The following is a 12,792-nucleotide window of genomic DNA, read 5'->3' as shown; positions in this document are numbered from 1 at the left end:
AGCAAATGCTGGCTCAGACGACTTGCAGGCTGCTCTGAGGGCCATCCCCTTTCAGTCTCGCTGCAGTGAATGAAAACATTACTATGCTCAGTTATCTACTTCTTTCTGTGCTGGAGGTTGCTGCTCCTGCAGCAGAGTCAGCAGAGGGAAAGCATACCTGTACCTTGGCTGCTCCATCCTGTAGTTAACTTGAATTTAATGTGAAAAAATAAGTCTGCACAAGAATGCCAAAGTGGAAACTAGACTGTCTACAGTGTGGGCATGGTAGCAATTCCAGCAGAGGTGTATCACAAAACTCACTACGGCAGTGTCTTAAAACAGTAAAGCTGGACATGGGTCAAAGCCCTGGTATGTACTGGGTCAAACTATTCTTTAAACTATCTCTGTTTGGTTGGAAGCACAGAGCTGCCTGAGGTCTTTAAGGTTTTAAAGGAGCTTAAAATGAGCTGTCTTGGCTCGCAGCTAATGTAACTTCCTGAGCTATCATTCTCATTATCTATGCCATGACAAAGATCCCATAGGATAATACTTGGTTTTGCTGCCTGGGTGCCAAACACCTTGCCAGGCTACGACTAATAGTAACAATCTAAAGTGAATCACATAGTTGAACAGCCACAGGAAAATGTGTGTAAGTCCTACAATAAAGCCTTTTGGCTATTTTATTTTATTCTACAAATAAAGACAACTGTCCATCATTAAATGGAAAAAAAAATAATAGTTTGAGTTGTATATAGCATGAAACAGTAGTTCCCTTCACAAAAACATTTCTAATTCATTAGTTTATTACAAAATATCTACTCACAAAAAAGCACAAGCACAATCTTTATACTTGTGAAATGAGTTGATATTTCATATACAAAATAATTTCCACATAATTCCATATAATTTTATTTCATATAGAAATAGGTCATTATTACAACAGCTGTACAATACACTACTTTTTATTTAATAATTACATAAAATCTTTCTTAGAAACATATCAACAGAAAACATACAAAAAAAGCGAAAAGTGCATTTCTTTTTTTTTCCCCCCAAAGGAAAATTCAATCCTAAATTTATAACGAAAGAGATATGTAATAGTCTGCAGCATCCCGAGTCAGTGGGCCAAAACACAGTGCATATTTCTCAGACTTGCAGTGGGTGAGTTCAGTTTGAAGAAGGATCCACGTTGTACTATTGGAGAGCTGGGTGATTGTGCTTACAATTTGAGTTCTCATTTGCAACCACAATTCACATAGAAAACAGTCCAGTGTGGATTGTGGGGGTTTTTTTTGTTTGGTTTTTAGTAATGAAGAACAGTTAGGGTAAGCTGCATAATACTTTTCAGATTCTAACCCAAGGGTTATGAGCTGTAGACCATCTTCAGCAATGACTGGGCTTTCTCCTCCATTGGATGTGCTAATTTGGCCACAAGAATAAGGAAACAAACTTCTCTTTACAGAAAGTGCCTAGGTTTTGTCCTCTGTGCAGTTGTGCAAAATAATAACAATAATCATAATAAAAATAATCTCTTGTTCTCTCCTCAATAGACCTTTGACGCAGTGCTTTTCATACACAAAAGAAGAACTGAAACAGTGAAGGCCAAGTACCTCATGAGTCTGTCGGCAGTCTTTTGGAATTGCCAGATAGCTTTCAGAGTGACACGCTAAGACTGAAGGCCTCCTCCCATGCACCCGTTGATGATGGAGGCTGCACAGGATAGCGCTCCTTTTTATTTCGCTCTGTCAGTACGTACTGTGCTCACGAGACAGCGCAAACTGAATCCAGCGTGCCGTAAATGTGCTGTCTGCGGCAGTCTGCACTCTGTGGTGTACTTCTGTCATAGAGCTTTGAAAGAAATGCTTGTGCAAAAGCCAAAACAGCAAGTACAAAGTCATTAACTTCTGCCCCATGTGCCCATTTTAGGTTAAAGCTGATCGTGCATTGATTGTGCTGGTGGGACTCTTATCGCAGTGGCTGTGGTAAATTTGATGATTCTGATAAGCTATTGCTTCTTCTTGATGTTGGTTGTTGTTGCTGCTGCTGCTGCTGTGTCTGATGATACCCCATATTTCCTTGCTGTGGTGAGTAAGATGGCAGGAGCAAAGAATCGGGTTGCTCATTGTGCAAAGAGCTTGGTGTTTGCACCTACAGATAAAATAAAATTCATCGTGGTGTTCGATTCTTTCACACGTTAAAGCTCTTCATCCTCAATGTACAAGGTGCTTAAAAACACTATTAGTTTGCTGGCTTTTATTTCTGGGGCTGTTTGGCATGGAGTTAGCTTACCTAATGCTAGAAGGAAGGGACATAAATTGCAACAAAGAACATTACAATTAGGCATTGAGAAGGGTTTCCTAATAAGAATGCACTGCCTAGGATTTGCAGGTTATTCTGAAAAAGCCTGTTTAGGAACAGGGTGGGCAAACGTGTCAGAAATGACACAGATGGATGATAGAAATGAAACAGAAATGAAACGGGGAATCCTAATGTACCTCATGCTGTCCCTTCTAGCCCTTCCTTTTTGTTAGTTTACAGTAGGGTAAATTCACCTTGCAGTGATGAATTTTGCAGATGCTTTTATTGGGAAGAGTGTCTGCCATAGTTCATTCATTAATTCTCAGCTATGATAAGGATTTCATTTCAATAACAAGAGTTTAATCGTTTGAGGTTGATGATACTCTTTCAACGATTCCAGTGGATATGTGATCAGGTTTTGTAGACTGAGTTCAGCTCCTTTTCAGTTAATACTGAGATACCTAATTTTCCCCTTTCCCCTTTACTTTAATATGTGTTGAATTAGGTCAAAAAATAAGTATTTTTACATTTTCAAGCCAACTGGTTCTTCAGGCAGTTTGCTCCAATTTATCTTCTTTGCCTTGTGTAGTTGAGGAAATACATTAATTTACTGAAGGGATCCAGATATCTGATACAGATCTCATTTTATGTCGATGCTGGCAATTAAAAATCATCTTTTGACTTGTAAACTAAGGAAATTTTATACTGAATAGAGTACAGAATAAATCCTAAGGCAGCAATTTTCTCCATCTAGAAATACACTTTAACTATATCCAAGGTAATCTGACTTTTTCCAGTGTACAGAATTAGTAATTTCCTTTGCAATATTCTGTCTGTTCCCACGGCTCCCTTGCTATACTGGAAGGGTCCATGACACTATCAATGTCTCGCACATTTTAGTGTCTCTAAAATGGCCATTTCTGACGTGATCCCAATAAAACCTGGAAGGCCGTTTGCACAGCCTGTTCGCCTTATTTTAAACATACATTTTAAACGTACATTTTAAACATCGTCCTCTTTGTCCTACCCTACCTGCAGGTAGCGTTGTTGCTGATGCTGTTGGTGCTGGAGTTGCATAGGTGGCAGAGAGGATGGCTGGGAAGGAGGCGTAGTGGCAAACCCTTGGTTTAACACTGCTTGTCCCATCAGTACGATTGGAGAGCCGCTGCTGGCAGTCTGCACTTCCAAACTTTGAAACAGTTGTTGAGTTTGAGAATACCTGTGGAAGAAAGAAGCAAAACAATCAAGAAGAAATTGTTGGAGGCAAAGGTCTTCTCTTAGGATCAGGATGGAAGTCCCTAGTTTTCATAAATAATTCCTGATAAAGGATTCAAGTGCATGGGACCTGCTAATATGAACGACGGCACCGTTGGCAGCACTGTTTTCCCTTACTCTGTGCATGTGCTGGACTTGGAGGGCAGCATACATCTCACCTCAAAATCCAGACCACATTTTAGGTTCATTAAAGGTTCTGCATTTGCATCCCAGGCTCATTGAACCAAATGGCCTTTGATTCTGTATTAATATGAACTGCAGTGGCAGCGAAGTAAATACACCTCCCATTCCGCTGCCTCTGCTCCCCTGCGACTGTGGGGGTGGCGATCCCTTGCCGAAAGAAGGGTAGGTTTGATTACTTCTTAAGCTGCTCATATTCATACTGCCAGGTATGGTCAGCAGCTCCCGTCGCTGTGAGACGCATTGTAGGAACAGAAGAAGCCTCTAGAAGTTCTCTGGAGTGAGGGACGGGCCAGAAACAAAATACTCTGCTCCTCTTGCCAGTCTGCTTTTGCAGGGGGAAACTTAAATATGTGTTGTTCTGCAGAAGGCTGCGAGCAAAACCACAATGGAGCTATTGCCAACCCAGCCTAATTCTGTTTGTCCTGTAATGGGTGATGAGATCATAGTGTGCTGTGTGTTCGCTCGACAGCTGTTCAACATTAGGGGTTGGTCTGAAATGCAACGGTTTGGGTACTTATGCTAGGATGTGAGCTCCTAAAAAAGGGTCAGGAAGTCTACACAAACTGGGAGATGCACCTTTGCAAATCAGGCCTCTTTTGTGTAGCTACTTAAAAGCAGATCTAAAATGCTGCATATTTAAAGTTGAAAAGTTTAATTCAAGCTAAACAGCAATAGTGATGTTTAAAAAAAGAAGTACTGAATACCTACATTCCTGAGGTAACATACAGAATTACTTTTAAAGTAATGATGTGCAAACAGCTGCCCTCTTATTTTAGCAGTTCACGATGACAAAAAACAGCTAAGGAAAAAAAAAGGCATTTTCTGACCCATCTTTTCTGCTTCCTTCGTCAGAGTTTTGAGGAGACAAACAGCTGAGGTGGTTTGTTCAGCAGCTTTTCCGAGAGCGCTCAGGCGTAGGCGCCTGTTGGTTCTTTCAGTTCTGCTGGTGTAGATTAGGCATCGCTCCACTGGCGTTACATCAGCGTCTCGCTGCCCGGAGAGCAGGGGCTTTCTTTGTGCCTGTCATTTCAACCAGGTCAGTGCTGACTTTCTCTCTCACATTTACCTTGGCGGGTCAGAAGTTCCAGCAGTGAAGCAAGTGTCATGTGAGGGAGAAAAATTCTCCCAGCCTTGGCTTGTTAAAACACCACTGGCATCTTGTGTTTTTTCTCTGTCATCCTTCCTGATGTGACTGGGGAGGGCTGGAAGGGCAGGCTCAGCACAATAACACGTTCCTGGTATTTATAACTCCTTCTAACTCCTTTGTCATCTTACTAAAGAAGGCTATTTCCCCTCAGAAGAAACTTTGATGTTTTATCTTTGACAAGTCACATACTTAGCCTGGGATCCCGCCACGCTGAGGTCTGAAGGGTGTCTTGCATTGCAGGACGCAGGCATCATGGGCTGAATGGGCTGGCTGAGCAACAGTCTGGCACAGGGGAAAGAGACAAAGTGACATTGCTGTAAGGGAAGGGCCACACAAATCCCACCTTTTGAAAACAGAGACAGGATGCGGTTGCAGGCACGGCACAAGGCTGAGCATTAGGAGATGCAAGTTCAGCTCCTGGCTGTGGCATCCTGTGTGCTGTGAGGTGAAGATTTGGGGCAGCACATGCCCTTTCTGGTCATGTGGGCGCCTTGCTGGGAGGCTGGGCGCCAGGATTTCAGGAGAGTGAAATGTCTTTTGCTCCTGCTGATGGGAACAGCTCGTATGTGAGCTGTCTGAGTATCAGACTGTAACTTTTTTAGTTAACGTCTCTGGGTGCCAAAGTGGATCCTCCCCTGCCCACCCAAGGGAGCCTGAGACGGTGAAGCAAAAATGGAGACATCCCACCACCCCCGGGGCTGGCGGACCAGCCGAATCCCAACCCAGTGCGGTTGTGGTCCTCACGCTCAGCGGCCGGGCCTAAGGCCGAGGCCAGGCGGGCGGGCCTGGCTCTGGGAAGCCGCCGGGGCCGGGCGGGCTCGGGCCCTACCTGAGCTGCTGGTCGTGGCTGCAGCCCGGGGCGGGCGGGCCGGGGGTGCCTCCCCTCGGCAGGCCGGCAGGGGGCGCCGCGGTGCCGCCGCCGGCGGGGGCTGCGGCGAAGGGCGGGGGCGCGCCGCGGGGGGGGCGGCCGCCCCCCGGCGCCAGCTCCGCACTCCTGCGCGCCTTCGGGCCCTGGCAAAGAGAGAGAGGGGTGAGAGAGAGCGAGGCGGGAGCGCGCCCGTGACCGCTGCGTGGAGGAACGCACCGTGACTGTACAGCGTTCCCGTACCCTCTGCCGCCCCGCAAACCCCACGGGACCAGAGCCCTGCGCGAGTGAAGCCGCTCCGGTCGTGCCAACGCTTGAGGAGACAAACACCACCCCACGAAGAGACAAGGGCAAAGTTAGGTGTGGTTAGCACTGCCGTAAAAGCCCAGGAATGGGAATAACTCTAATTAAAAAAAAAGGGATTTTTTTCCTATTTATGATACTTCTACACTTTTTATTTTAACAGAGTCATTATAATACAGGTCCGTCGACGTTAAAAGCTACAGCTGAGGGGTCTGAAGGTAACAGTGCGACTGTATTTGCTGCACACTCAGGTAACAGGAACAGGAACAAAGTTTTCTGTGCGGGGAGGTGCAACAGGTGGGTGAAAGAGCAAAAACTGGAAATGCTCCGAAACCATCAATTAAAAAAAAAAAAAATCCCATGCCAAACCTACTAGCTTTCACAAGTCTCAGTTACTTCTCACCAAGGCTGAACTTTATTTCCCTGTGCGGGAATCTGTTGTGCTCACAACCTGAGGGGTCTCGCACAAATCTCTATATTCCAGCTGTGTGCCACCACAGCAGACAGCAAGCTTCGCTGTGTTGGTGGCATCTGCTGGATTCAGGGAGTGAGCAGGGATAAAGCTCATTTTGAGAGGTCGCACTGCCGACACTGCTGTTGCTGGTTTCCAGTGTGGTCGGTCAGGTCTCTCTCACAATCAGCTGAAGAAAAATAAGTCGTCCCCACCTTATGCGACCCCCCATCCTGCTCAGTTTTCAAGGTGAAGCAGCTGCTCAAGTAACTCTCCTGACTAAGGTCTTAAAAAATAGATTGAAAGTAAAGTAAACACTGTAGGGAGACCCTTTTTATAGGCTGCCCTTACACAGGAGAACAGGCAAGGAAAGGCAAAGGCACACTTACAGGACTGACGTGATTTTACTTGCTTGTTTAATAACAGTGTCTTCTTTCCGTATAAATGGTTCTCTGTTCAAAGAAATGATTACCTGGCTTGATATCACGCTTGCTTCTCTCAGTGCTTGCTGGTTCGCTGTTTGCGAAGATGCGATTTGCCCTTGAAGCTGAGGACTGGGGACAAGCTGCTGCTGAGAAATGGCCCCTGACCTCTGTTGTAGCTGTTGGGGCTCTGGCTGCGTATTGCTAAAGCTCAGGGACACCATCGGCTGCTGTAGGAACATCTGGAAAAGAAGCAGGGAGGGTTTATTTACATAGCTCAGCTGTCTTGGATAACGAAGCTGACAGAATTAAATCCAAAGATCTATTCTAAAATAAAGTTATCACATTTCTGGATTCACTGTGTGTTTACTGTCAGCTGGAAACCACCTATCTTTCTTACATCAACAGTTCTGCTGTCTCTAGTTTCTTGATTTCTTGATCTGCAAGTGCGCTCATTACTCGCAAAATCTGTCCTGAAGGTACAAGTCCTCTCTCTGCAGGGCAGGCACAGCCCTCGTAAGCGCAATTCCCTGTACATTCACCACGTTCTGGAGCATCCTGACCAGAGAGAAGAGAGTAACTCCATGCCTTTTCAGTCCTTTCACTTCTCCTTTCAACAAAATCAGCCTGCCTTTCAGACAGGGCTGCTTTTGAATTTGTCTCTGGAAATTCAACACCTTACATACAGCTGGGTTGTTGAATGTTTTTAATGAGGCCACGGTCAGGCCAGAGCTGTCCGTGTTGAATGGCTGTGTCCTTATCATTGAGAAGACGTGTAAACAGACAGTCGCTGTCATTTATCTGATTTGCCATCAGGTAACTGTCACCCGCTGTTCTTCCTAACTGTGCCCTGCATTTGACCGGTGCAAAACAGCTAGCAGCTCCTCTGTTAGTGTTTCTGTAAATGATCTACTCTCCATTCTTGCATTGCAAGATGAGGCATTCTTCTTTACCAGTTGTAGGGCTTGGGAATTTTTGCTTTTCTATGAGCTATTTCTTTTATTGTAGCAGTATGGAGGAAAAAGACATCTTTTAAAACTATGAATTATTAATTCTACAAGCTATCTTTGCAATAGACCTAGTCTCTTGCCACCAAGGAAGGACTGTGTGGAAGTATGCGTCCCAGGTAGTCAAAGGCATTTTTTGGGTCTGATTCTGATCCTACACCACTGCTACACATGTGGAACTCCATTAATTTAAGTGGCACTACTTACAGTTTAAATGAAATCAGAATCACAAATACCCTTTTCATTATTCATCTATCAGTTTCATGCCTAACAGTACGTCTGAGGTACACCCAGTAATTCGTACACCTTTCTGCAACTTATTGCCATATTAACAATTCCCTAAACTGTCATGTCCCCTCTAATTTTTCTTGGAAAAAACCCATACCTTTCTCCAAAGCATCCGCACAATGCATTGCTTTTCTTTGCATAAGTATGGTTTGATCCATCATATTTGTACTTACCTATCTTTCGTTTAAAACACAGTTTTTATTTAAATATGATAAATTTTTAATGAATTTCTGTGTGCCAAGATTTTATTCAGGAAAAAGGTACAGACAAAGCTTACATTAATATGCTGGGAGATGGGGGCAATTAATGAAAATGTTAATGGACCTAAAGCAACGCCTTGTGTCAAGTGCTGTAGGCTAAAAACATCTCAGAGATGTCTGATGGCAATAAATGGGTCAAGTAACAGAGTTGGGGCTGCTCACAGCAGGTCTGAAACTAGCTCCGACTGTTTTCTTTTAAAAATACTGCTCACTGAGTTTGGAGCCATTACGTATCAGAAAGACAGATGGTCTCGCAACTTCTGCCAAGTAAATAGGTCTTATTATGAATAAATCAAAGACAGAAATTATGAAAATTCATTTCCTTGGGTTTTTTTTTTCTGTATATAGAAGCTAAGCTTGGGACATGTTTAGTAAATGAACTCATTTGATAAGCTCTAGCAATGAAACTGGTCACCATTGATATAAAACTTGATAGAAAACATTTGATAGAAAATTCAGAACGGTTAAAGCAAGTGGTGTGTTTCTAAAATGTGTTGTGGAGTGTGAGCCCACTGGTACTGGCCAGACCACCGCAAATTAAGACCTTCAGGAGAATTATCTTAAGCGTCCTCCCCAGACGTGGCACACAGTGCTGGAGAAATACTAAGTTCATCCAATGCAAAGTCAACACCTATCGATGCGAATGTCAGGCAGGGTGTGAACTTCTGGCAAATGACTTACTCTGCTGTGTGCATGCCCTACTTCCAGATGAAGGCCAAGGAGCTTATCCTTGAAAGAAAGCAGTCACCTGCTTTGCAATTACCAGTGTGCCACTGGGTAGGAACAGGCACGGTTAATGGTTGGCAGCTAACACACTACAAATTTACAACCAAGCTTATCCCAGTAACCCAATTCTGTTTGTTCATGTGTTTGTACCCTGAGAGGGCTCTGGCTGTTTCATACCTAGGGACCCTCTGTGCATTGTAATGGCCAAAGCAACATTATTACCATCTGAACATAAATGTCCTGGAAAAAAAAAAGTTCAGGGCAGGAAGTGATGGTGCCATTTAACCCCTGTCCCCGCAGAACTGGAAGAGTCAAGATGCCTCATCAAAACAAGAGTTAACCTGAGAGAGGATCGAAGTGTGGAATTTCTACCTGCTAGTTAAGCCTAAAAGCAAGAACACGCTTCATTTGTACAAAACTTAACGGTGTTTTTTTCATAATGTGCCTATTTTGTGATAGACCTGCCTGAATTCCCCTGAAACACTGAAATACAGCAGCTTTAGATAACAACAGAAACCCCCTAATAAAGAATGAAATCTTTCCCAATCTGAGCAAATCCAAGTAGATAAATCAGCAACCCCCTAACTCCACTGCTGCTAATGACCTGTCTCGTGGCTGGTTTTGTGGACTGCAAGGTCAGTGAAGCATCTTACAAATATATTTTTTTAATTGGCCAGCTTGTTAACATACTCAGCAAAGCAGTGAGGGAGGGGAGGGACCCTCTGACACTGCTGCCCCCTCATTCCCAGATAGATCGTCCCTCTACAGCTAATGGATGAATCACATTGGCAAGACATCGTGAGGAAAATGGCTTTTCGACTCTACCTGTCCTTTGGATAATCAGGGGTTTATAGCCTTCGGGCTCATCATTACAGACTCTGTCTTCATGTAAAATACGGAAAGATGAGAAGCACAGCACTGGGAAGCTGAGATTCACTGACTTTGAAGGGAGCCTGGTTTGCAAATGATGGGTGGCTGTGGATGGTCTCGTTTGTAGTTCTTGCAGGCTGGTCAGGCTCAGCCCGTCTGCCTTCCTCCCCATCTGGAATTCATTAGCTAAACCATTCAAATCTGCTTCAGACACGGCATCCTTTAGACTTCTGAGGTTACTCTTGCTGCTCCTGTCCTTCATACCTTCGTTTGTCAGGAAGAGCAGTAACAGGGATTTAATGGAATTTTGAATACTTTTGTTCAGGGCCCACAACCCTCCTGCTAGTTTCATCTTTCACTGCACAAGGCTCTTGGAAATAGTTTCTAATGCACACTACCGGGCTCAACATCTGTCTGGTTGGGAAAGCGTTTCTTGGCTTTCTACAGTGGGCTGCCGTACTGCAGTTCTGAAGATCTCTGAAGGAAATGGAAATGGGACTTAATTCTCCACAGAGCTACGTGTGTGTGGAAGGGAGTGAATCAGTGGGGAAGATATGCTAATAAATCAACTAACGAGGGAAAACTGGAGAACACTTCCCCCTTTTCAGGCAGCCTACAGCACTCTCCCATGCTTATGCACAGAATATTAGAGACCAGAAATGTGCTTGATAGTAATGCTCGCCTATTTGCTACTACGCTTTATAGCTCTGATAATTGACATCCAGCTCTCTGGATGAGGAAATTGTGTGGCAAAGCATGTGGTTGGATTTCTGATTTAACAGTTTTACTCCTCACTGCTTGTGAGTCACAAAAATGCTGCACGCAAAAGTGTGAGGTTTTCTTTTAAGTTGCTCCAGCCAAATAAGACAAAGCTAATTCCTGGTCTCACTCTATCCCTGTAACAGCACAGTAATTTCTTTGCGGTGGTTTTTTGGGTTGTTTTTTTTTTTTTTTTTTTTTTAACCTAGAGAAAGTAGGAGAAGGAAGAGGCCCTGGCCATGATCCAGTGTGACCGCTCGCATCTCATTGCCTTGTTTGATTGCTTTGAGGAGACTGAAAGGCACTGGAACTGTAGAGCATGATCCTCCCCATCCAGCATTGTCCCTTCAGGCAGACATGCAGCCCTTGCATTTTCGAGCTGCCCGCCAGTCCTCCTGCCTCTCAGTTCTGCATCTGCTGGGGAATGGTCAGTGCTGACACTAGAGAACTTACACTGGTCTGAAAATACTTACTGCAACCTGGTGCAGTCTTTGTGCGGGAGAAGATGACCCAAATGGTATAACTCAGAGCTACAAATTGGTACGGGGTAGGCAGTACAGAACTACACACCATTTACCTGCTGGGCCTGCTTGAGCTCCCTGAGAGCGTAGCTGAGAATTTGTCTCACGGTCTTTGGGTTATTAAAGGCACCCTAGTGCATATGGGGGATAACTATGTAAAAATAAAATAATTTTCCTGCATATAAGAATGTGCTCTGATCTTCTATTTTTGCCTCAATTATGAAAAAAAAAAGTGTATGTGACTATTGAAGACTTCACCAGGCGCGAGTAATGGTTTTCACCCAATTAAAAAGAGAGGAAGTGAGAATATCACGTCTCTTGATATTCATAATAACAATAATAGCTTTCAGACATATGACATGATTCTGAACTGAAGGCAAGTTAATTGCAGAGAGACTTCCCCTTCTCATTAATCAAAGTCGGCACAGAACCAATAGAAGAAACCCACTGAACTTAAACCTGGTCTACTTATATGCTTATATGGCACCAGGAACAGTGTCCTGGCTTTAGGACCCACCATTGCTGTGCTGCCTCGCAGCAGTGCACATGCAGCAACTTAGGTGGCAAAGTTTCTAATTTGGCTTCACTGATCCCTTAATTGCCTAAACATACAATCCCAATTTATATTAATATATGTAACTGCATTTTACAGATGCTGATGATGGGTGAGATTTTATTTCTGTGAAAGTTTCTGGAGAAGTGGAGGCTCCGGGGAGACCTTATAGTGGTCTTCCAGTACCTCAAGGGGGCCTACAGGAAAGATGGGGAGAGACTGTTCAGTAGAGCCTGTTGTGACAGGACTAGGGCTAATGGTTTCAAAATAGAGGGAGGTAGATTTAGATTAGATATTAGGAAAAAAAATTTTACACTGAGGGTGGTAGAACATTGGAACAGGTTGCCCAGAGAGGTGGTGGATGCCCCATCCCTGGAAACATTCAAGGCCAGGTTGGATGAGGCTCTGAGCAACCTGATCTATATGGAGACATCCCTGCTCCTTGCAGGAGGGTTGGACTAGATGACCTTTGAAGGTCCCTTCCAACCCAAACCATTCTATGATTCTATGATTCTAAGTGGAGAACAAAATTCTTGCTGACTTCAGCAAGTCTCAGGTTTTCATCCTGTGCTTAAAATGTTCTTTGAGATATTCATTTCGGTGACAGAGCTTGTCTTCTAAAAAGATCTTGTTAGTAAAATATTCACAGTGGGTCCCCAATGCAACATTTCTAGCAAGGGTCATTTAACCTGGCATTTATAGTTAAATTATGAGGAACATAGCCGTGATCACCCCACATTCAGAAAACTTCCATAAAACTGGATGATTTGTCCGTTTGTTGTTAAGTGAAACCTGCAATGTACTGAACTGCACATCCTATTATTTCTGAGCTTGGGTAGACATAAGGGGTAGTACAAAGCAGATACCGTACTTGGTGAATTCTAG

At 44.1% G+C, this 12,792-nt stretch overlaps 1 protein-coding gene across 5 annotated transcripts in view; it reads right to left on the bottom strand.

Moving 5' to 3' along the window:
- Window positions 1-633: 633 nt before the first annotated feature.
- The window catches only part of NPAS2 (neuronal PAS domain protein 2), a 105,811-nt gene continuing 93,652 nt past the window's right edge, over window positions 634-12,792 (bottom strand). For 4 of the 5 annotated variants that reach the window (XM_086740777.1, XM_086740787.1, XM_086740794.1 and 1 more), the window contains 5 exons: window positions 6,974-7,165; window positions 5,712-5,893; window positions 5,072-5,164; window positions 3,310-3,496; window positions 634-2,127 (listed from right to left, as the gene is read on the bottom strand). In XM_086740777.1, the coding sequence (XP_086596903.1) occupies window positions 1,945-2,127; window positions 3,310-3,496; window positions 5,072-5,164; window positions 5,712-5,893; window positions 6,974-7,165 (837 nt within the window). In that variant the 3' untranslated portion in view covers window positions 634-1,944. Of the gene's footprint in view, window positions 2,275-3,309; window positions 3,497-5,071; window positions 5,165-5,711; window positions 5,894-6,973; window positions 7,166-12,792 lie in introns of all 5 variants that reach the window. The other variant, XM_086740801.1, reaches the window with a different exon arrangement.

This window comes from Chlamydotis macqueenii, chromosome 1 (assembly GCF_036417535.1).
Source record: "Chlamydotis macqueenii isolate bChlMac1 chromosome 1, bChlMac1.mat, whole genome shotgun sequence".
Classification (NCBI taxonomy): domain Eukaryota; kingdom Metazoa; phylum Chordata; class Aves; order Otidiformes; family Otididae; genus Chlamydotis; species Chlamydotis macqueenii.
This window is presented reverse-complemented; position numbering and strand designations above follow the sequence as displayed.